The sequence below is a fragment of the Battus philenor genome, unplaced genomic scaffold (assembly GCF_028537555.1).
Source record: "Battus philenor isolate CCGP_79_NKW_IND1 unplaced genomic scaffold, ilBatPhil1.0.hap1 SCAF_20, whole genome shotgun sequence".
Lineage (NCBI taxonomy): Eukaryota > Metazoa > Arthropoda > Insecta > Lepidoptera > Papilionidae > Battus > Battus philenor.
Window position 1 is genome coordinate 129,828 of NW_027181683.1, and position 23,434 is coordinate 153,261.

Consider the following 23,434-nt stretch of genomic DNA (forward strand, 5'->3'; position numbering starts at 1 on the left):
TTCTATATATATTTGAAATAAATAGGTATCGAGTACCAAAAGACGTGCAGTCCGGCTGTTATTGCAGGAGATGTAAATAAAGCATGTTTGCTATTCGCTCCGCCGAGCTATTGTCACAATTATACATTTTATGATTGCATACACTTTAGTTTAGAAACCACATTTTAATGCGCTTTGGTATTGAAAAAGTCCATATTTTATTGCCAACGTGCAACAGTTTCTGTATATAAATTCATTTATACAGGATGATAAGGTATTACTTTGAATCAAAAAGGAGAATATCCGCAGAACTATGATCACCGATGTAGATTAAAAATTGGCCGCCCGTATTGTCAATGGCACATCGCTCGTGTCCCCGAAGGCTTTTGAAGCGGAAAGGCTCTCGTGTGGCGATCAAGAGCCGATAGATCCTGCATGGGCAGGTGTGTGTGTGTGCGTGTGTGTGTCCGCTGACGTGATGATAATGGTTGGTTATAGATGTAAAAGCCTTAAAGTGGTGAATGTTTAGCTCATTTGATGTAAATCAATGTATGGTTCACGATTTTAAAAGGAGCACTTTTAGAAATAATACATAACGTAATATCATCAAATTGTTTTATAAAATTTACATTACTACATATTAAAATTAATTATTGTTTACTATTTGTTCCTGCACCTTCCTGTTCCTGTTGTACTTTGTACTGCCGGAAATTATTGGTCTATCGCATTACAATAGAAAATGCAAATTCATGTACCTATTTCTGAGTGATCAGTTTATTCGTGTTGATTTGAAATAGATTTAAAAGTTTTTAATAGTTTTTGCTTTATATACACTCATCTTTATGTTGTATATACCTGTCAATTGTCTTTAAGATTGTTAAGTTTTGTAACCTATAAGCACGAATGTACGAAACACATTTCTTCAATGTTGGGCGTCTTTGATTTCGGAGTGACGACTTTACGCATGGTGATTAAAAATAGTTGCAAAAGCTTTAAATATTTTTGTTGATTTCACTACATTCATCACTTTAAAGTTTTTTCACCTATAACTAATTATTTTGTATGTGTTGTAATAGACATTCGACCATCTACTCACCCGATCTCCCAAACAGTACTCAGTGAAAGAAATCGACCCCACATCATTTCTATATAACAATATTTCTCTAGTATCCATGAATCAAGTAACTCCGTCGTAAATTAATAAACCAGTTCATCTAGACAAATCGATAATAATTAACACGAATGTCTCTCAACGTTTCTACTGACAAACCTCCTTTCTCTCCCGCGAGAGTGTCAAGGTACAAAGTATTAAAATGGAATTATATTTTTTTGGTTTGATTACTTGCCAACCAATATACCAGCAATATCGATCACGAAATGCTATTAACTATACAAAATGAATTTACTTTTTGGAGAAAAATGGCAACACAGGCTATATTTGAATATTCACGAAATTTATAAATGGAAACATTTAAATAAAGAACGTTTAATTTTGGTAAAAATAATCTTTTGCATTTAATCGTTATTGCAATGTATATTATTTTAATAACAAGTTAGGACCTTAACCTTTTTGTAAATTGGTTTCAATATGTTCGTATTTTAAATAACAGTTTAAGCAAACGCTCCCAAACTTGACCCACTAAAGCGCTCAAATCATCTCTTGTGTGATTAAAAGCAAATATAATGTCGGTCGAATCACAGCCTTGACCGCGCCGCCCGACTGGACCGTGCTCACACAGCTCTCAAGTATTATTTAATATACAACTTTAAACCAAAGGACGAGACATCTCAAGAGAAAAACAAATAAATATGTTTTATTTACACAACTTTACCTTGTTTTATTTAAAATATTTCACAATAGTATCGTAATATTTTGGAGAAGCTGTATATGTTCTTTTTCCATTTTCAAAGATTCCCGCCATTTTGTGAATTGTCAAAATATATTTTGACATGTAACGAATATGGCGGAGATCGATGATAAGGTGCGCCGGTGTGTTTAATTTCGCAAATAAGAGATACTTGCTTTGTTACCGCTTCGAATTAGTTTAACCTCCGTTGTATTTAGTCGGCATTGGGTAGCCCGGCACCAAAACAAATTTAACTCAAATATAAGAGACGCCCTATCTGATGCGGTAATACTGACAATTTACTCATAATATAATATACAAAGATAGTTGGACCATGGTATTACTCCTCCCTGCCAACGAAATCATTTTTATTTATTTCTTATACGTCGTGAACAGCTGTGCTAGGTTCGAACTGCGATACGGCAGTCAGCATCCTTTTTAAACAGTGAAATATAATTAACAAACATGTTAAATGATACATTTAAAAACAGAAGTACAGTCAGCTATAAGAAGATAATTAAATTTTAAAATAAAAACACTGTTTATAATGATTCGGATGACATTTATACTAAATAAATAATGTTGCTTATACGTAAATGTGTGTTGATAGTTTGTATTGATAGCAGAGTGTAACAAAAGACTCACGGGATCCTCGAAGATTTCTTCTATCCTCGTGTAGATATCCTTGCCGCGCTTCTGCCTCACCAGCAGATACAGGTTCTCTACACCGGGACAGGACCGCAGCAGTTTCTCCACGAGGATCTTTCCCAGGAAGCCTTAAAAGAAGATAGTCAATTAATTACTTGGATATACTAATATTAAAACTGTAAAGTTTCTACAATATTTTCCAATTGGGGCCCGCAAAAAAAAATTGGCCAATGTATTAATTTTTGTCAGTATTAATTGTTGTACTTTGCATTTTTTAAGAAGGGGATAATTTTCAAACTAAGTCTATTTATTAGTAGAAGAGCATATGTCATGATAGTGGTAATTTATAGTTCCTTTTAACAGTGTCCCACCATCTTTTCCTCTCCGAGGCATTTAGTATTGATAGAATCACGAGAGATTCTGTTAGGTCTCTCATTCGGTAATTCATGGCAAAACTAAACGACACTTTGAGTCGCCCATTCTACCTGAGACAACAAGTCTCCTCACAGAGTGAATTTTCTTTCGTATAACGTGACTAAAAAAGAATTTTTAAATATATGATTGAATGTTTGAATTGCATATACTAAAACAGATTGTTGTATATTAATTAAGGAAATGTCGAAAACTAGTAGCATCTCACATACTGTACAACAGCAAAAGCTCTTTTTTCGCACTTCCTTCATTCGCGGGCTTTTTACTATTCAGATCTGACAAGTGCATACATTGTAATAAAAGGATTCCAATAGGTAGCCAATATCCTTTGTAAATGCTGTCAAATGAACTTATAAAAGAGTTATATAAAAATGTTAAATTCACAGCCAACTGAAGAGGCACTTGGCACTTTTTAACACAACTTTTGTTTATGATCATCGATCTGTCTTTGCAACGAAGTCTTATTTTTAAGACAAATTGCTAATGCGATTGCTGAATCGGTCTGAATTTAAGAAGCTTTTAAAAATTGTGAAGCAAGAGTAAATTACAAAATTGCTCGAACCGTTGTTTAAACGTCAAGATGATTAATCAAAATGTTCCAACTTCGATTATATTGATTTTTTATACATATTTTTTAATCATTTTGTCACGTAAAAACGTATCTTCCATAATCCCATATAAATTACAGTTTCGTATTCACGCGAATAAAGAGCTTTTACTTTGTTATAAGTCCTTGTATGTAACTTGTAGCCGGGCCGGCGCGATGTGAGCAGTCAGCCAGTGCGCTGCCTAGATTTAATTGTCGGCTTTCATTGTAATTAGTGCATTACTAATTATTTTACATTAGAACAGCCTGCCAAGTTTTCTTTTTTTTTTTAAGAATTCATTAAAAGTATTTGTGCCAGTAGTTTCTTTTCAACATCTTACGAGAAGTTTTAATATTAATTATCTGTGTAAAATGCAGGACTTAGGCGCTTCCATCTGCTCCTATTGTTATTTGAAACATAATTGATATCTTTTTAAATTGTAGATATCAGATGATAGTGGGAGAAGTTTGGTTTAACTGTGTGCCTAATGCTATTTATTTTTGTAATAGATATGTATGCACACAAACGTAGACAAAAATATAAGGAGTAAATTCTGAATAAGTTTAGAAATGTATAACATGAGATAAGAAATGAGAATTATAAATATGTATTGTGCCATAACAATACCTTTATGTTGTAAATAGGTATGCATACATTGTACATGTCGATAAAAGAATAAGTAAACAATTCAAGACAAACATAGGATAAGAAATGAATATTATAATAAGGCAGTAAATAAAAAAATATATAAATATATTGAATTCTAGAAATAGAATATATAAATGAAATCAATAGAAGAGATCTCTGCCACTTGACGGCAAAGGATTACAAGTGGTTTACATAACTAAACAGTCCTATTGGAAACTTCTGAGGGAGATCTATATTCAGCTATGGACGTCCTGCGGTTGAAATGATGATAATGATACGTTTATTTATTTTTATTGCTATTAATTTCTAATTAAAGTAAAGAAAAACTCAATTTGAATGTAATTAGAATCAAATCCTGATCTCCTTTGATGACATCTTTGAACTTATTATAAAAGTATGCGGGTTTAAAAGAGTCACGTACTCATGTGCTTTTTTGGGCAAAATAAATATTCCTACCGAATTCTGAGTCCCTAAATGTTATGGTTTTGTCAAGTTGAGCTGAGCACGGTGCTGTATCCAAATGATGTTCACGATGCTCGGGCGATTCTCCGAGAACTTGCAAAGGTTCAAGTTCAGGGAGAGTCCCTTGTGCACCTGTGACCCAGGTGTGAGGTGTGGACCAGACCGTGGTACACCTGATCACCGACTGTCCGGTGTTTGACGCGGTAAGAGCAGAATACCTGTCACGGTTAGCAGATAGAAGAAGATAGAATAGAGGAAGAGACCATCGCCTCACAGGTGAGTGAAAAGGTGTATTGCCAGACCTATTTGCTGTTCTGCAAAGTGGTAATAGAGAGAAAACAATAAAAAGCAATAATTTGAAAAAAAAAGTTATGACTCTATATATATATATATATAGATGAAAATATCTTATATATTAAATAATATATATGTAAATTAGTTATAATTACATTAACTCTTCCACCAGTTGGTTACGAACGAAAAAATTGAACCGAAAAGAAAAATAAAAGGGTTCAATTTACGCGATGGACATTGTAATACATTATTTATTGATCGTAGACATCTTTCATAGTTTAACTAAGAAAATTGCTAGTATTAAGTTAAATAAATTCTATAAGTAAATAAAAAATATTGGTGTGTCTGTTTGTAACATTAAAATAACAGCTTTTTACTACATACATACGAATGTATATACGGTACATATACCAAAATTACATCATTTTTATTTTTTTTGTCTGTCTGTTTGTTCCGGCTAATGTCTGAAATTTCTAGACCGATTTTAACGGGACTTATACTGGCAGGTAGCAGATGTCCACCACCTTTGGCTACTTTTAAGAAAAATTCTAAAAACAAAAGAAAAACTTAACATTCTAAATAGTTTTTGTCAAACGACGTTACGAGCGCAGCTATTAAGATATAAAGTTTATAAAGAAATGATAGCATTTATAAATACTTATTAGTATTTTAGCATGCATACTTTTTGATTAAGTGCTGATGACAGTTGACAGATGTCAAAGGATAACGAAAGTTTATGAATCATTGATATATTTTTACAACAATGGTGCGGGGTAAGTATTAACAAAAAAACAACTTTTAAACTCGTTTCTAGGTTCCTTTAGCGACATATTTTTTTATTTTCATTTGTCGTCTTCCATCGTAAGCTTTATTTAATATTTTAATTTATAATAGTTGTATAACAAAAATATGCGCTGCTTATAAAAGAACGTTCGAAAGATCAGAGAGACCGCTAGTAGCTCAATAAATTACATAAAAATACCCAGGTTCAATTCTTGCCACTGGCACAAGGTGTACGTACGTATAATAAAATGTCATAATCAATTTCAGAACTGTCACTGGACAGATTTAAAACTAATTCTATCCAAGAATGCTATACTGGTGTTAATGCGTGAAATTAAATGTCGATACTCTATCAGGAAGCTAATTATTGTCCCGGACTCTTAATAAAACTATTTATCAGGGAGCAACTGTTGAATTTCCCTCTTAGCAGAACTGCCTTCCTAGCCGGCGGTAGCTCCCTGTAGGGACAACAATACCGACATTTTATGTTGATTGTCGGAAAGTGCTTGCAGCAGACTATTTTAAAAAAGAATATTTTGATTTAATTTAATAGGAGTTGAAACTATAAGGAGACGACTAAAAGTGATCTATCGTGTGCACCTATTGCAGCCACGCAGTAATCTGGTACGTATTACATTAATAAGGCAGTGTACAAACGCGCCGCGTCCCGCGCACGCGAAGCGAAATGTTTTCGCTCGACCTTAACCCAGCCGCGCGGTTATACAACGGAACGTTTATGGAAAGCTTTAGTATGATTTGTGGGTCGCCGGCACCAAAAACTGTCCGGCGGCCTTATGCAACCGTTTATTCCGCGCGTGCTCTCCGCGCCGCCGCGGGTCGCTCTATCGCTCACTCTCAACCGAAATACTATCCGACACACTATATGTAATATTTATTTAGTCTTGTATATCAAATAGCTCTTAAATATGTCATCGGTCTCCGTTACATATATATTTATATAGTAGTGATAAATGCAATAGGTAAAAATAAAACAAACACTAAAATATAGAAATAAAAGAAATATAGTAGAACCAAAAATAGTGCAATAAACAGTATAATATAAGATGATAATTATAAAGAAAATACGTGTTAAATATTTAAACAATAAATGTAATGTTGCAAAATTAAATAGTAAGGAAACCTAGAATGTAGTGGTTGAGGATGGATGTATGGCTAATGGAATGAAAGAGAAAGACTGGGAAAATTGTCGAATGAAAGAAACAGTACCACAGATAAGATGATACATAAAAGAGAAGAATGATAATAATAAAAAATATGAATAAATTACTAGAAATAAAAAGTCCCTGTCCCACACGAGATAGGGAAACGAGAGGTTCCCAACAGCGGGGACCATAAAAAAAAATATATTTATATATATAGGCAAGGATTTTTGGCGTTTTTCTTTCTCTTGTGGGCAAATGCGAACATAATGTTAATTTAATGTTTTTATATCCTGTTGTATTTTAATCATTTCATAAAATGTTATTTATCATTCATTTATTTCTGTGTCCCTTAGACTGGGCACAGAGCGTCCACAGTACGTCGCCATTCCGAACAGTCTTGAGCCTCGCGCTTTACTTCGCTCCGCGTCATTTCACTTTTGCATTTATCGTCCGCCGCCTGTTTTATTTTAGACGGCCACGTCTTATAATGTTATTGTACATATGCATAAATAAATGTATGTATATAAGTAAATATATGGAGTGTTGTCTGTACACGTCGACAAATCGCTGCCATTTTGTTTCCATACAATGATTTTCTGTAAGAAACTGTCTTCAGTGATAAAGTCGCAATTTGTAACGTTTTTAGTAATATTCTTAGGATATCGATTCTTAGGATGCAGTCTTATATAATTCACACATTATGCATTAATCGCATAGGATTACCGCTGCTCATAGACAAGTTTCCAGAGGATGATCAGCAGCGTCCTCTGCGTAACATAATACTGAAATCGCCAACCAGCCTGCCTAGCACGGCGATTATGTTATATTTCCTCATTGATATCTTCGGGAGGCATTTGTATTGCAGTGGGTGTATATAGGCTGAAATGGCGATATATACAGATGATATAAGAATATCTGTTGTTATTGTGACCAAGTTTATGTTGGTATTAAGAACGTAACGTAGCTAATTAAGCTGACATTTTAATATGTTTAACTTTTATATTCATGGATGACCTGAATTTTTTTTAATATTTGTTTTTTTTTTCTTACAAGAATGTTTGAGGAGATGATAGCATAAGAGAATAATTATGATTTTGACCCTTGAGAATTATTTGGACTTAAAGAAGCTTCAATTTAAAATGTAAAGAAAAAATTGCACGATAAATTTTTTAAAATTAGTGTGAAACATTCACGGCATTATTCTTTTGTATATAAGTAATCAATACATGACACAAAATGAGAGTAACATACATAAATAAGGACATCTTAGTTGTGTCAGTTTAGTAAAAGGCATCGCTAGGCGTGTCCCAAGTTCGGTTCTGCGTACACACGCTAAGTGCACAGCCATTATGTTATATTTGTGTGGCTGCCATGACATAACCTCAACGGATGACATAACGGCGCGTCGGCCTAGTGTTGTGCTCACGCGCTAGTGATGTGACGGTGTTGAAATATGACATTAATACTTTCTTATCATTGCCTATATACTAACTGCCTTTTTATTATAAGTATATATGTTATAAACGTATGTTTAAGTATGTATGTCTATGTATGTTTATGTATATTTATGTTCATTTGTTTTTGAATATGTATTTTTTTTGTACACGTGAACTACCCTTTATAAGTACTATTATCTTTTCCTTACTATGGTTGTCTGTAAGAGATTGCGTGTGATAAGACCGCTCATTGTACTTTTCTGTATATTATTGTATCTGTATATTATGTATCTTATCGTGTACAATAAAGAATAATAAATAAATAACTGCGCACACGATTTCGTCCGTATGGTATTTAATAAAAACAAGTTACTTAGCGCTTAAGATTGTTTTTAATTAAAGTAGCTCCAGTTACTCCTTATTACATTATCTATCTGTCAGTATAAGTCCTGTCAAAATCGGTCCAGTCATTTTAGAGATTAGCTGGAATAAACAGACAGACATACAGATAAAATAAAAAAATGTAATTTTGGTAAATGTACCGTATATATATTCTTATGCATATTGTAAAAACAGTTATTTTAATATGAAAAACAGACACACTAAAATTATTCACTATAGGGGTTTTACATGAACTTTATGTAACCATACGTCATAGAGCCAATGAATCGATCGATTTATTGTATACCAAATTTCTGTGTTCCAAATAATTTAACGAAAAGCTTTTGAATGGTCGCCTTGATCACGCGACTTAAGAAATAAAGAAAGAATGAAAAAAAGAAGGTTTATTGTTGGTTTACAATTATTGCAAGAAAATTATGCATCAAATTATCTAATTTATTAAAATTATAACAAGCTAGATATTAGATATTATCAATATATGTATATAGCTACATACGGCAGTATAGTTTACCCCTAATACAGAAATGATCTTCAATTAGGGACTCAGTTATTTGATTATTTATTTTTATATGTCCGGTGGTTACTGCTTTGCAATCTCAATGAATGAATTGTGAAATAAAAAAGAAAAGAAAGTAAAAAAAATATTAAAACATTAAAGACGTCCCTGTCCCATAAATAAGTTAAAGGAACGAGAGGTCCCCGATAGAAAAAAAATCTGAATGAATGGGATTTAGGGAGAGAAAAAAAATACACAAAAATAAAAAAAGATAATGGATGGAAAGTTCAAGTAAAAATATTGTTTCTGAATTTGTAATAAATAAAGTTTATTATCGTAATTGAAATTTTTACTTCGCTATGCGGTGCGATGTTGCTTCTGAACCATTGGATTACTATTTGTACAACTATGTCAAGATTGAGTCCATACGGAATTAAACAAATCGCTTGTAGTCTTAACTACAACGCAATTAAGGAAATAGGCTCACCATTTTGGTAAATTGATAAGAGAAATAAAATTATATGTGTGGACATTATGGGAAACTGTCATATCATTGTTATATTATCAAACTATACTCTTACAAATACTATACTCATTAAAATGATTTAAATAGCAATTATTTCTTTATTATTCGTTATAAACAATATTTATGTTAAAAACATGGGGAAAACAAAGAAATAGTGAATAAAAAAAGTGCTCGCGTTCAAATTTTATCTCTGACAATCAAAAATAAACTGCCGTAAACTTTTAAAAAAATTAAGTAGAACTGAAAGTAGGTTATATACAGGTTTATAATAACAATTCTGATTTACTTTCGGACAGGTAGCACCTTTGTTAAGTCACTTCAGAATTTAAAATAAAAAATAAAATTTAAATTTGCCGCAATTTTTTTCGCTAAGTATTTTGACCGCCTACATATTAACCTAAATACATCGCCCCAGAAACACCGCTGTCGCATATTTAATTAATTTAAAACATTATGTTTGTATTTATACATAAATGTTATAAACATCTCGACCGTTTGACCGATTTGGTTATGTGTATGACATAACATATTAATGCGTGTTTCAAATAATTTGCATGTCTGTGAATAAAAAACGTTTTGATAATCTGTGTGTTGAAACTAATTACGTGAATGTATTCCTTTTTGGTATCCTCATTAAGGAGACTATTTACCACCGTTAAGGAAGATTTTTTTTACAAAGTCCCCATATTTTTGGACCTCTAGATTCCCGGAATTTGATTTCACTAAGTATTTCAGTAGCGTATTATTTGTTTTTCTTATTTGATTTGTCATAATATTTTTATTTACATACATCTATGCATCGCCTTCCATCGTTCGCGTCATATATATATATATATATATATATATATATATATATATATATATATATAAATTTTATTATTTCTTATATTTTCTTTTACAATTTTCATTGGATTGTTTATTTAAAAGCAATTATTTAAAATTCTATTTTTGTATATATTTTCTTTCTATTTCACAGTTATTTTTTACACCTGACGTTTTCTTTGCCCGACTTTACTTTTCATTTATTTCGATCATTAAGGAAGGTTGTGAAGGTGTTTATGATTGACTTCTGGTCCATTTCCTTTTATCGCGGTAAGCATCTAGGGAATGATGTTTGCCTCTAGGCTATTTCCATAAATAAGTAGTTTTATATTTATTTAATAAAATAAGTAGCCTCGTGTTTCACCCACAAAGTTTAAGTTAAAATCATCCGAACAGGAGGTGGATTTAAGTTAACGACAAAAAGAGATCAATCGTGTGTTAGAGAGATAATTATTGATTGAATAAAAGAAATCTTTAGGAACTTTTTTCCCTGTTTGTTCGTCCGCGTGAACATGTCTGTCTGTGCGATTGGGAAGCAGTTGGTGGCGTACATTACGCACAATACAATATTATTAATTCGATACACGAACTCTTACTAGATTGAGCTCGCGTTTGCGAACATCGCTTCCGTGATTTAAATGCAGATACGCTGTTTTGCAAGTACTGAAGGGATATACAGTTTAACGAAATCCTCTAAATAATACGCAACGTTAAATAAATTAAATGTATAGTTAGTCAGTTCTGTGACAAATAACCTATATTTACAGGTCTCCAACGATATATATGGAACATTGTTAAAGACCTACTTATAATAATATAAATCAGGAGTGAGCAACCTTTTTGGTCATTTTTGATTCGAAAATAATTTTTGATAGCTTTCATATTCCTAACAGTGACGTCATTTTTCGTCAAAAGCGAAAATTTCTCAGGGCCCCCATAAGTTTTATCAAAAATTCGATGTTTAGTATATTTTTTCTGTATTTCAATCACTTCCAAATAAAAGTTTTTGTAAACTAATTAAATTTTATAAATTTGCTGATGGGAGAAAGTCGATGATTTAAATTCAACTTATCGCTTGTTGGGCCGTATATTTATTTATCGGGCCGCGTATTGCTCACCCCTGTTATACATAGTCCTTATTTGTTTTGTTTTTTGTAGACGCCAGGTGATCAAAACTAAATAAATGAATAAAGTAACTGTCGCGCCGTGAACGCGTACAAACTCACCGGTGGCTCCTGTGATGAGCACGTTCTTGCCGTGATAGAACTGCTGTATCTCGGACAGCTGCGCGTCGTCCGTCTGCGCGTTCCTCGTGTCGTTGGTGCAGTCTGCGCAGTAATTTGTGTCGATGTCGATATTGTTGGCCGCCGGCGACGCCGCCTCACTGGGCACGCGCGCGCCTTTCATCGCAGGAATGTTGTTGTTCAAATTCTTCATGTTCTTCGCTTCGGCGCTCGGCGAGCTCAGTTTAGTGTTGGTCATTTTGTCGATAGTTCTGGTCTACGATGACGTCATTTTCTGTAAACAAATAAAAATATTTGGTTAGTTTAACTAATAGACTAACGCTTACACTTGTCGTTCACACATGTATTAACAGACACAGTTTCCAAAGGAGTCCAGGAGACCTCAAGGTGCAGAGTCAAATTAACAAATCCTTCATGAGTATGGATGTCCGTATATGTGATAATTATTTAATGGAATCAGGCGTTACCTTGCGGAATTCCATCCTAAGTAAGAAAATGACCAATATTTAGCCACTTCCGCACATGCAGTGGTAGTCGTGCAACAAAGTGCTCCTGAAAGTCTTGAAGATGCCCCGTGGAGGGGTGAAACACGTGTTGAGTGAATTGACGGTGGCAGTTGTGTAATTCGCATTGTTTGCCGCATACGCATTTATCAGCGGGCTGGCGGACGGTGCACTTTGTTGCACGACTACCACTGCATGTGCGGAAGTGGCTAAATATTGGTCCTTTTCTTACTTATATGATAATTAGTTATAAATCTAAAATTAAAAGTATATTATTAAATTAATCTTATTATCGCATTCAATAGTTTTTAGTAGATCGAAATATGTGCAACTTGGTTTTGTTGTCTCATTTACATGATTGACATTATAAAGTACACGTGAAAAATTGTTAAATCTCATTTTAAAAGAACATCTGTTGAAACTCCAATCGGCTCTTCTCAACAGACCAGGGTTGGCCGGTGCTAGCTTACTGGATATAATGTTATAATAATTGACGGTTCCAAAGTACATGTTAATGCCTACTTGAACAAAAGATACTTTGAATTAAATTCAAGGATTGCACTCATAGGGAGTCTTCGATGGTGTTAAAAAATCTTCGTTTTAGCCCATAGACGCCCGTTGCAAGGCACAGATCCCCCCCAAAGATATCAATGGGGGGATAAGCCATAATAGATTAACATGGTAAGCGGTTTGGCGATCGCAGTGTGATAGTTTGGCAGGCAAAGGACGTTGCTGCCCATCCTCTGGATACTTGTTTCTGATCAGTGGCAATCCTATATAATTAATGCACAACATGTGAATTATATAAGATCCTGAGAATTGAACCCGGCATCTACCATCGCAAGTGTCTGTCTTCTACCGCTGGGCTACCACTTGTTCGAAGGTTCACGAAAATTTAAATAGACTATTCAAAAGTGCATGTAAACATCTACTTGATTAAAGATATTTTGAATTTGAATCATTTGCTTACTAACTTCTGTGAAAAACTAAATTGTTGGTTTACGTTCATATATCTGCTCAGGCTAGTCATCTGTAAATATTTACATTTTGAGACAAGTATATAAGAAAAAAAGCTCCGGGAATCTCAATATGGGCAAATAATTTCACTTTAAAGTTGCATCTTAACGTATGTCGTAGTCCGTCGATGTGATATAGTAAAAAATAGTATAATAAAACAGACATTGTTGTCAGGAGATTTATCTCTTCTCGAATACCTCGTGTGCGTTTTGCCAATGGCGTCCCACCTGTCAAACAGTTGACACAATCTAGTGATTAGCAATGTAATGATACATCGCATGATAACATTCACTTAACGGCGACCATGGTCAATGTTGCAAAGACGCCTATTTACCGAAATAACGATGTTAATATTGACTTAGATGTCAAATTTCGTGCGGAAAAAACCTTCTCGCCGGCCGTTGACGTCTGTACGTTTGTTTAAATCACGCGCTAACAAATTGCAAACACAAATGGAATACAATTATCGTATTTACGTCGCAGTTATTTATAACTGTAGTAATAAATGTACGGTACCTCAAGTAACGGATGGAATCAGTTTGCCGCGTAAAAACAATTCGCGGGATTTTTTTTTAATTAGGAACATTATGTTATTCTCTTTTTGGCGTGTCTATCAAACGGCGCAAAACAGATTATTTGGGTCATTTGCTTAAACGTGACAGATATGAACACATTTGCAAATGATGTATTCGCTTTTGCGATAAATTCACATGTCATCGCTTCGAGCAGCTGTAGCCCAGTGGTAGAAGACTGAGAATTTCATTGATCACAGGTTCAATTCCCGGGATACAATGTTACATATAATTCACTCTATGTGCATTAGTTACATAGGATTGTTGAAATATGTTTCCAAAGGATGGGCAGCAGCGTTCATTGCGTACCATAATACTACACTGGGACCGCCGACCCGCCTGCCAAGCGTGGCGATTGAGATATGTCCACCCCATGGATATCTTCGTGGCAGGCCTGTGCTTCGCAGTGGACGCCTATGGACTGAAACGATGATCTATGTCTTATATGACATAAACGCTTCCGTTTCTTGTATTTCTTCTGACTCCTATTCATATTTCACTCGGCATTCTAAGGAAGGAGTATATTCATTCAAAATTAACCCATATAAATACCGATTTAAACCATGAAAACAATGTTCAACCAATAGAAGTATTTTCAAGCGCTCTCATTCGCCTGATGTGTATAAAGAATTACATTTCTGTGGAATTTCCCTTTTCGATGCGCCGCTAATGATGACGTGATGTAGCTTATACAATCCCAACAGCCAACTTAAATGTGACATTGCCAACTTATATTTATAAACACGTGCAGGCTGTCAAAGAAAAATATTAATCACGTGTGAACAAAATAAACAAGGATCTAGTTTGTTTTGGTATTCTCAGAACTAATCCGTGCTCTGCGCGGCTGTTTCCATTGGCACGCCGTGATGTGTTTGCATCACACACACATGAAAAGTCGCACAAAACATCACCGACTAATGCGAAGTTCGCAATAGCACATCCTGTTTGTTTTTCGAGTCGTAACGAGAACATTTAACTAATAATAACATAATTTGGTGATTTTGTAGAGTCACTAATGTATAAAATGAAAGATAAAAATAAAATACATTTATTCAAATTAAAAACTTTTAATAAGAATGTTATAGATGGTCAACTTATTATTTATCTTTTTAATCTATTTTATTTCTGACTCAACTCTGCTTTGCGAGGTGTTATAGTTTTGAAGAAGAAGCAGTAACAAACTCCACAACATATCTTTTAATAAAGTTTAACACAGATTTATTCATACACATTTCATCAGATATAGCCTAAATGAAATCAAAATAATCAAATTATACCTGCTTCTTCTCCAAAACAGTAACACTTTGCGGAGTAGAATGGAGTCAATAATAAAATAATTAAAACATAAATATATAGTTAGTTGATAAACAATAAGAGTTCAGACAAAAGTTCTTAAGTTGAATAAATTAATTTTATCTTTTTCTTTATAGAACTAAAGCTCAACGAGGATTTTTAATAGGTAGGAATCCGAAATATCTTTTCAATTTTCTCATTAGAAGGATAAAGATTTAGATTTTAAACAATTTTTCAAGAAATTTTAAAACTACCACGGGTTGTAATACAAATTTTCAACACTTCTTATAAGAGCAGTCGTGGCCGAGCGGTTAAGGCGTCTGACTAGAAATCAGATTCCCTCTGGGAGCGTAGGTTCGAATCCTACCGACTGCGAAATTTTTTTTATTTTTTTTTATTTTTAGTTTATAATAATTTTTATAATTTTATATACATGATTATATATGATAAAACCACTATCGTACGAATACAAAAAAATAAGTTTAAAATGCTTATAACAACTAATTTTTACATTTGTATAACAAGAATTGACGGTATTTTTGCTGAGAGCGATGTCTTCTAGACAGTCATTTCATATTTCTATATCTAAACATGAAATCATTAAAACGAGAAATTGATTTTGCGAATAAATATGAAACATTCAACAACTTTTTGTTATCTAATTGAACATAATGCACACTTGCACAAGACGACTGGCGATGAGTATTGTGAGTTTGCATTCTGCGTAAAAGTGTTAAATAAACAATATATACAAACATACATATATATATATATATATATTATTAATATTTATATTTATATATATAGTGGTAGTCGCAGCGGTAAAGACTGAGACCCCAGGACACAATCTTATATACTTTGTGCATTAATTATATATGATAATCAATCGTGTGCAAAAAAGTTTCTAGAAGATAGACAGCAGCATCCTCTGCGTACCATAATACCACACTGCTATCGCCAACCAGCCTACCAAGCATGGCGATTATATATATATCCCTCAATCTTAGGGGGAAGCCTATGCAGTGGTCGTCTATGGGCGGAAATGACGATGACGATCATGTCTAAAGAGGAGAGAGACAGACAAAGAGAGAGAACGACTTTCATTTAACCAATTAGAAATTATTCCAGAAAACATAATAATTATTTAATCTTCCAGAATATGACAGATTGCTACGAAAGTTTGCTAATATATAAATAATGTGAACACTCTAAAACATGTTACAATGATTTTTTTTCTATGGAATTGAGTCACGACAGTAACACTTGGCAGTAAAAAGTCTATAGGGCAGTGAAAAAGTTAATTGCAAAGTTTTGTCGAACTCTAACAGTACTGCTGTACTTAAATATATATTCACAGTGTAACATATCGGTTTTGATTAGGACGATACATTATACTTCAAATAAATTCGCTGACGAAAAAAAAAGCTGGACTGTACCAATTTTTAGCATAGAATTATTGGGAAAGGTGGTTTCCTGGCAGAAACCAACGGAATTTGGCCGACAAAAAAAATAGTCTGAAATACAACACCGACTAAACTAAATCGATTTTGGATTTTTTTAGACATTTATATAAAAAATCTTTACCTAAATAATCATTAATTATTATAATAACAACAAAGTCAAGTGTATTTAAATATTTTCGGTAAATATGCTTTTTGTTTGCCGAAAGTTCGTTGTCAAAATGTTAAAACGATATGTCAGTCGGTCAAATGTCATTTAATATTAAATATGTATGGGTGTTATAATTAAAAATAGCGCCATCTATTTGCAATCATAGTAAACCGGTGCTGCTAACTAAGATTCACCTGAATACAAAATCTGTTGTATCAAGTGCAGTGCAACAGTTTTGATTGCAAGTAACTTTAGCCATAGCATTTCTTTATGGACTCCGTTTTAATCTTACAAAATATATTACTACACATTGGCACGAAAATTTCGATGAACAATTATAAAAAATGAGATTCCAAATTTCAAAGTAATATATGTTTATATTTAACTATAAAAATACCAGTTTATAGTCTGAGAAACGTATTTAGAATTTAAATTAAAGTTTTGTTTGCTTTCTCAACTGACATTGATATAATAAATTAATTAAATTAATGAATTTAACACCGATTACTCTCGGACGTGTTGGACGTGACCGAACAACGAAAATCTACAAATAAAGTTCCTTATTTTTTACTAAGTCGAATATAAAACCGATGCATGTTTAATATTACCCATATTTTAATAAAAATATTATGGTGTAGGCATTATTAGAATATTTACTGAATTTATTCGGGATTTATGAACTTTTTACAAAACGAGTAACCTTTTTTCTTCTGTCAAAGTCATATTGCCAGTTTGTTCAGCATGACACTGTTGCAATGACGTGAATATAGCCATAGCTTTCGTCTCATTAAGTTTTGTTAGCATAGAAGGATTTGAACGGTCGGGCAGGTCTATGAAAAGTACTGAGTTTGACTGCCTTAGGTCAGGAATTGCAAGTAAGACTAACGCGCAGAGGAAAGAGTTGATATCTTACTCCTCACTGCTACGTCTTTTTTCAATGCCGCTCTCTTTTCTTCTCTTTTTTCAATATTCTCGATACCACAGTGTACAAAGCAATAGACATCGCCGAACTCCGGCACAGATGCAGTAAGATAATACGCGATAAAATAACTAACAAAAGGATAAAATATAAAAAATATAAACCAGAGGATTTGAATTCCAAATAAAAAAGTACAGGTCAAGTTACTATAAGTAACTCTGTGTTCATTTTTTCGTTTTCAAGCTAGTTGCACTGAAACCTTTTTAAGTTATATAGTAAATAAAACGGACAACAAAGTTACATGAATATATTTGATCTACCGCAATAAATACAAGTCAAATGTCATTATTTTTACCGTGGCCATTGTCCACGACTACATTACGTATTTACCTTTCCGTTATAAACGTTTTTTATTACCGTTCTTAGTGTAATGGAATTACTTTGTGCATTATGTTTATTTACGTTACACATTTGTAGAACCTACAGCGTCAATGTTATTTCTGTTTTTGTATTTCATCATCATTTGAGTCATACGACATCCACTACTGATGTATGTTTCCCCATAAATTTCCTATATAAGTTCAGTAGGAAGCTATCTATATCCAACGTCTTCCGACCTTCAGCTTGTTATTTCACAGAGATACTTCAGTTATTTTTTTCAGCTATGATCTTTAATACAATGTTTAAAAAAACTCTGACTGGATAAAGCTCCCCTTTCTTCCTTCTTACCTTTCTTTCCCCTACTATCTTTTACTGGAATTGATCAATTGATTTTCCGTAGAATTGCGAGATAGTTTAACATCGAACAACGTCTAAACATTAACGTAAGTCTTAATTCTTAAATAATTGACTAACGGCCAATTTGAATGCAACTCTTGACTTCTAGTGTCACTTCCAAATAGATGATTGAGGTCTTTCACTTATATCACCTACTCATCATCGTCATATTTAACAGTTAACCGTTTACTGTTGGGCATAGTCCTTCCCACAGATTCACAAAAGTATCGGTCGTAGTTTCAGCCCATAAAACGCCCCCTGCAAAGCCTAGGCCTCTTCCAAAGATATCTCTATAAATATAATATACACCAATACCTCGCTTTGCGTTGTTTCATTTTGCGTTTTTTACGAAGTTGCGTCGCTGCTTAATTAGTACTAATTTTCACTGTGCGTCGTTAAATTTTCGAGGTTGCGTTGTTTTGGGTTAGAGTCTTTAATTTTTTTTAAATTTTCTTTTTTTTTTCTAAAAGATGACAACACTTTTGTTTGTAATTGCGGCATACCATCAAAACTCGAGGATTCTCTTTCTAACTAAAAATCGTCGCAATTTGAATACAGTTTTATTTTCACTTTGTTTTGCACAGTGTATTGTGCTTTTTTTTAGCAAGAGAATAATAGATTTTTATAAATTTTTACGTGTTGTTTCTGGTTACAAAAAAGGTAAATATTATTCCAATTTATTTATTCGCAGAGTTATATTATTTTTGTTTTTTAAATATTTATTTTGTTCAATTTTCTTTTTAAAATGTAGTATGACCCTGGAACCTAACTTCGATCTTTACATGGCTTGCTATAGAAAATCTTAATTCACTTTGCGACGTTTAAATTTGGGTCGTGTTTTTTTGGAACGTAACCACGACGCAAAGTGAGGTATTGGTGTAATCTCCACGTTAAGCAGACGGGTTGGTCGCAATGTGACACTATGGTACGTAGAAGACGCTGCTGTCCATCCTCTAGAAACTTGTTTGTGAGGATCGGTTACCTTATAAAATGAATGCACAAAGTGTGATCTATATAAGATTGTATTTCGAGAATCGAATACACGACCTACTCCTGTCCAAGACCCGAACCGCCTACTCTTTAACTTATTATTGACCGTGTCAACTCTGATAGCATTTTCAACTCTTTCACCCAATCACGTTGTGAAGTGAAAAAACAATGACGGAAGGAAAAACAAATGTACACTATTTAATATTATGTCCTGTAGAAAATATTTCATTTTGATTTCAAATGAAAACATTTTGTTTATGTTTATGCGAACGCAGTTATAATATATTGTCATTTTTTGCTAATTTTTAATCATTTTAAAATCACTAACAATTGTGTGAGCGGCGAATAAATTCAAGATACTTGTCAAATTATAGTTTAGTCAGCCGTTTTGGATTCTATTTTTATCACATGTGTACATTAGAAGATTCTGGAATTCTAGCAAAATTAGTAATAAAGTAAAATTTCATTATCACCAGAGTAAAATTTGGCTTCTAATAAAACAACTTAAAACAAAACTACGTCGCTTCGCGCGTTTTGAATTGCATAAAGCCTACAACAATCTTAATTGGAACTTTTCTATAATCACTTTCACGTATTTCCTTATTGCAATAATTACAACTATACATTGCCTTTAATACCACGCCAAAATCACTTCAGTTTTTGTTTGACAATTTTTTAATCTTATCGCTTGATAATTGTGTAGCAATACAAGAGATGAGGAAAGCTTTTGTTTTCGAAATCGCGGCAAAGATAGCCCGGGAAAGGCAGTTTTATTTAAACATAAATTAATAACTACTTAGGACTTCACAGCTTCTATGCATTTTCATGAAAGCAAATATATTTATAATAATAAAATTTTAAGTGATTTGTTTTTCCATTTACAAAATAAAAATGTTTACGTAATTATGTTTTTTGATTCCGAGTAATAAACAATTATCTAGTGCAATTAGAATGAATAATCGTAGTAAAAAGATTTAATAATTACACAGAACCACTATCCGCTAAATTATATTAAAAATAAGAAACAGAGAGCTTATAAAGTTCTGTAAATACAAAATGTTTTTATAAAATAAGCATTTACATGCACTTTTGAATCGTCATTCATTTTAACAGCATAAGCAGTAAGCTACCACCGGCTTGGAACGCTTCTGTTGAGAAGAGTCGACCAGAAAATCAACAGTTGGTCTTTTAAATGAAATTTAACAATGTTTCATGTGTACATTATAATATCTAAAATGTAAATGAGTCAACAAACAAAATTCCATACACTTCGATCAGTTTAAAACTGTTGAATGCTATAATAACATCTATTAATACATAAATATGCTTGTAATTTTAGATGTAAAAATAAGAAAAGGAAGTTGAAATATATCTTGGGAAACTTTATTATATATGCGTGCACTAAGAAATGTTTTGAAGAAAGACGAAATTTTTAAGCTTATGTTAATATGAACGCACCTGTAGCGCACCGGAGAGAACGAAAGCTTGGACGTGCGACGTTGACAGCGAGCGCGGGCACTGGCGGCGGCGTGCGCACGCGCACATTTATACGCTGCCTTAAGTTTACTTTGCGGCGGACGACGAGTAAAATTCGATCCAATATAAAGACGGTCAGTTCCGCGGCCAATGTTCCGCAAAGCCTGAAGAAGAAGATCTTTGACCAGTGTGCGATGATGACGATAACGGTGATGCTTTACTGGTTCAATATATAACACCTTATATTGGGTTTTATAAGAAAGCTCAAGGTCACCTAGAGAGCCAAGTTCGGGGCTTCGCAGAGGAGCCAAGATCATCGACGTAGCTTGAAGAATCGCGCGTAAGATGTGATAGTGGGCGTGTCACGTCTCTCTAGTTGACCAATTGACGTTGACGATGAAAGGTTCTCAAGAGGCGACCGAAGATATTTATAATCCCGCGATAGGTCCCAGGATGCGGAGAACGCAAGACCGATCATCTTGAAGACCTTTGCCTAATGCTTTTCAGTTGCCGTCTATCGGTTGATGTGATAATAAAGATGATGATAACCAAAATGTAAATAGCATAGCTGTAATATTAAGAACTGAGGTGAAGAATGAGAGAAGACGGAAGAAAGGAATGTAATTAATGATGAAGAGTGGAAGACATTGTGATGTGTGGCAGTAAAGAGAATGAATGATAATGTGACGTATGATAGAAGAAATAAATTAAGAGTGAATAACTTATTGTAAATATTAAAAACCTTAACTTTACCCATGTTAGGGGAACACGAGAGGCCTCCAATAAAAGGAGGCAAAAAAAAAGATGATGAAGACGGCTCGCAGGACTGCAGGAAGCTTGGTGTTCCCTAAAACAAGTCTAAGGTATCCTCTATCCATCATAAAAAGAATCTAAAAGGAATATCAGGTTGGCGACAGGCAGGGGTCTTTACACGGTGAGAGCGCAGCAACACTAAGTCATCTGGTGAAGCTTTGCCATCTCAAGTGCCGTGGGAGGTCTTACCAATGAGTTGTGCTTGGAAAAAATAGCTGATGATCTTACTCTCCAAAAGTACTTAAGAAGACAAATGGTAGAATAGTTATCATAATTTCAGCCGAAGGAAGTCCATAGCTGGGAATAGACTTTGTAAACTTTCATTAAGACTGGTTGAAATCTGTCAACACTTAGCGCTTTCTAGCTGCCTTCATAAGGTTATGTTTTCTAATGGCAATAATATTAAAGTAAAAAAAAAATCATGAAATATTCCGGAACGAAATAATTATACGATGTAACTTTTACTGAGTCTGGCCATAAATACTGTTGTCATAAAAAATGAATAAAATGTTTTTTTTTTAACCCTTAATTAGGCGCATTAAGAAAATCACTCAATTAGGCGCATGGGGTCTTATATGACCCCAAAAAAACATTGGGAAAGGAGTATCAAAAAGGAATAAAATTTAATGGATTTCTATAGTAATTAATAAAGTTCTTTAATATACTTAACTTTAAGAAACTAATACTTACTATGACATTAAAAATATTTAAAAAAAAACTAAAACAGTAAACCTCTCTTTAAACTAATTTTTTTGGCATAGCCGAGATCAACTTAAGAAATAAAGTTTATTCAGTCTCATCAGCGGAATCTTCTGTTCTGTATCCGACGCAGTAAATCCTTGAGTGTTGCTGACAAATAAATTTACGACACTTGAAACATTTTGTTGGCACTTTTTTGGCGTCCTTTCTAGGACATGATTAACAGCGCCCGCGCTTAGCTGTCGATTGATAAACCGCCTTGTTCACATTATAAACTTCATGGAACCGTTTTTTTGTTGTCGCTGGTACAGCACGTAGTTGTATGCGACGTTTTTGGTGATCTTCCACAAGTGCCGCAGCTATTTTCTTCAAGAAAATCCGTCTTGAATATGTCAAAGTCTAGAGCTAGTCAATATTAGCTTTGTGTATGACAAATGTCAGATATGTTTATACTACAGGTAAATTTAAAATAATATTTTGTGCTCGGGTCCTTACTGCGTTCGATGGTGGTACTTTACACCATTTCACTTTCGGGCCATTTCTCTGAGTATGTCGAGATAAAAAATAATTATCTTCCGTCTTCCGATGTCTTGGATATGTTCAGACTCCTCAATTTCGCTTTCTGAATTATGAGCACTATCAATAACAGCATCGCTTAAAGTTTCGTCTTGCGAATCCGAACCAGCGACATCTTGCTCTTCATCAAGCACTTCGTCCAGCCATTGCAATACTTGTTTGTCGTTAGGCATTTCAATTCAAAAAAAAAGAAAAAGCATAGAAAAAACTCAAAAATACTTAAAGAAATCATACCTTATCAAAATACACACATACAAAAATAAATAGTAAACAATATACTAATATAAACACAAAAAAAATCACAAAAGTAAATACTTACCTTCGCCAAAAAATGTAACGTAACTGGGCGCATGGGGTCAGCTCTCTAAAGGACAGCGATGCATGCACATGCGTTAATGTTCTGGATGTGACTAATTCGC

At 33.7% G+C, this 23,434-nt stretch overlaps 1 protein-coding gene and 1 non-coding gene across 3 annotated transcripts in view; one reads left to right on the forward strand and one right to left on the reverse strand.

The window, feature by feature from the left end:
- The window catches only part of LOC137922638 (fatty acyl-CoA reductase wat-like), a 53,471-nt gene that overhangs the window by 14,190 nt on the left and 15,847 nt on the right, over nucleotides 1-23,434 (reverse strand). Inside the window, exons 1-3 of one of the 2 annotated variants that reach the window (XM_068765630.1) lie at nucleotides 20,910-20,998; nucleotides 11,752-12,043; nucleotides 2,472-2,602 (exon numbers count right to left, since the gene is read on the reverse strand). In XM_068765630.1, the coding sequence (XP_068621731.1) occupies nucleotides 2,472-2,602; nucleotides 11,752-12,007 (387 nt within the window). In that variant the 5' untranslated portion in view covers nucleotides 12,008-12,043; nucleotides 20,910-20,998. Of the gene's footprint in view, nucleotides 1-2,471; nucleotides 2,603-11,751; nucleotides 12,044-20,909; nucleotides 20,999-23,434 lie in introns of those variants that run through there. The other variant, XM_068765631.1, reaches the window with a different exon arrangement.
- TRNAS-AGA (transfer RNA serine (anticodon AGA)) lies at nucleotides 15,448-15,529 on the forward strand. Its single transcript has one exon. It is a non-coding gene; the product is annotated as a tRNA-Ser (tRNA).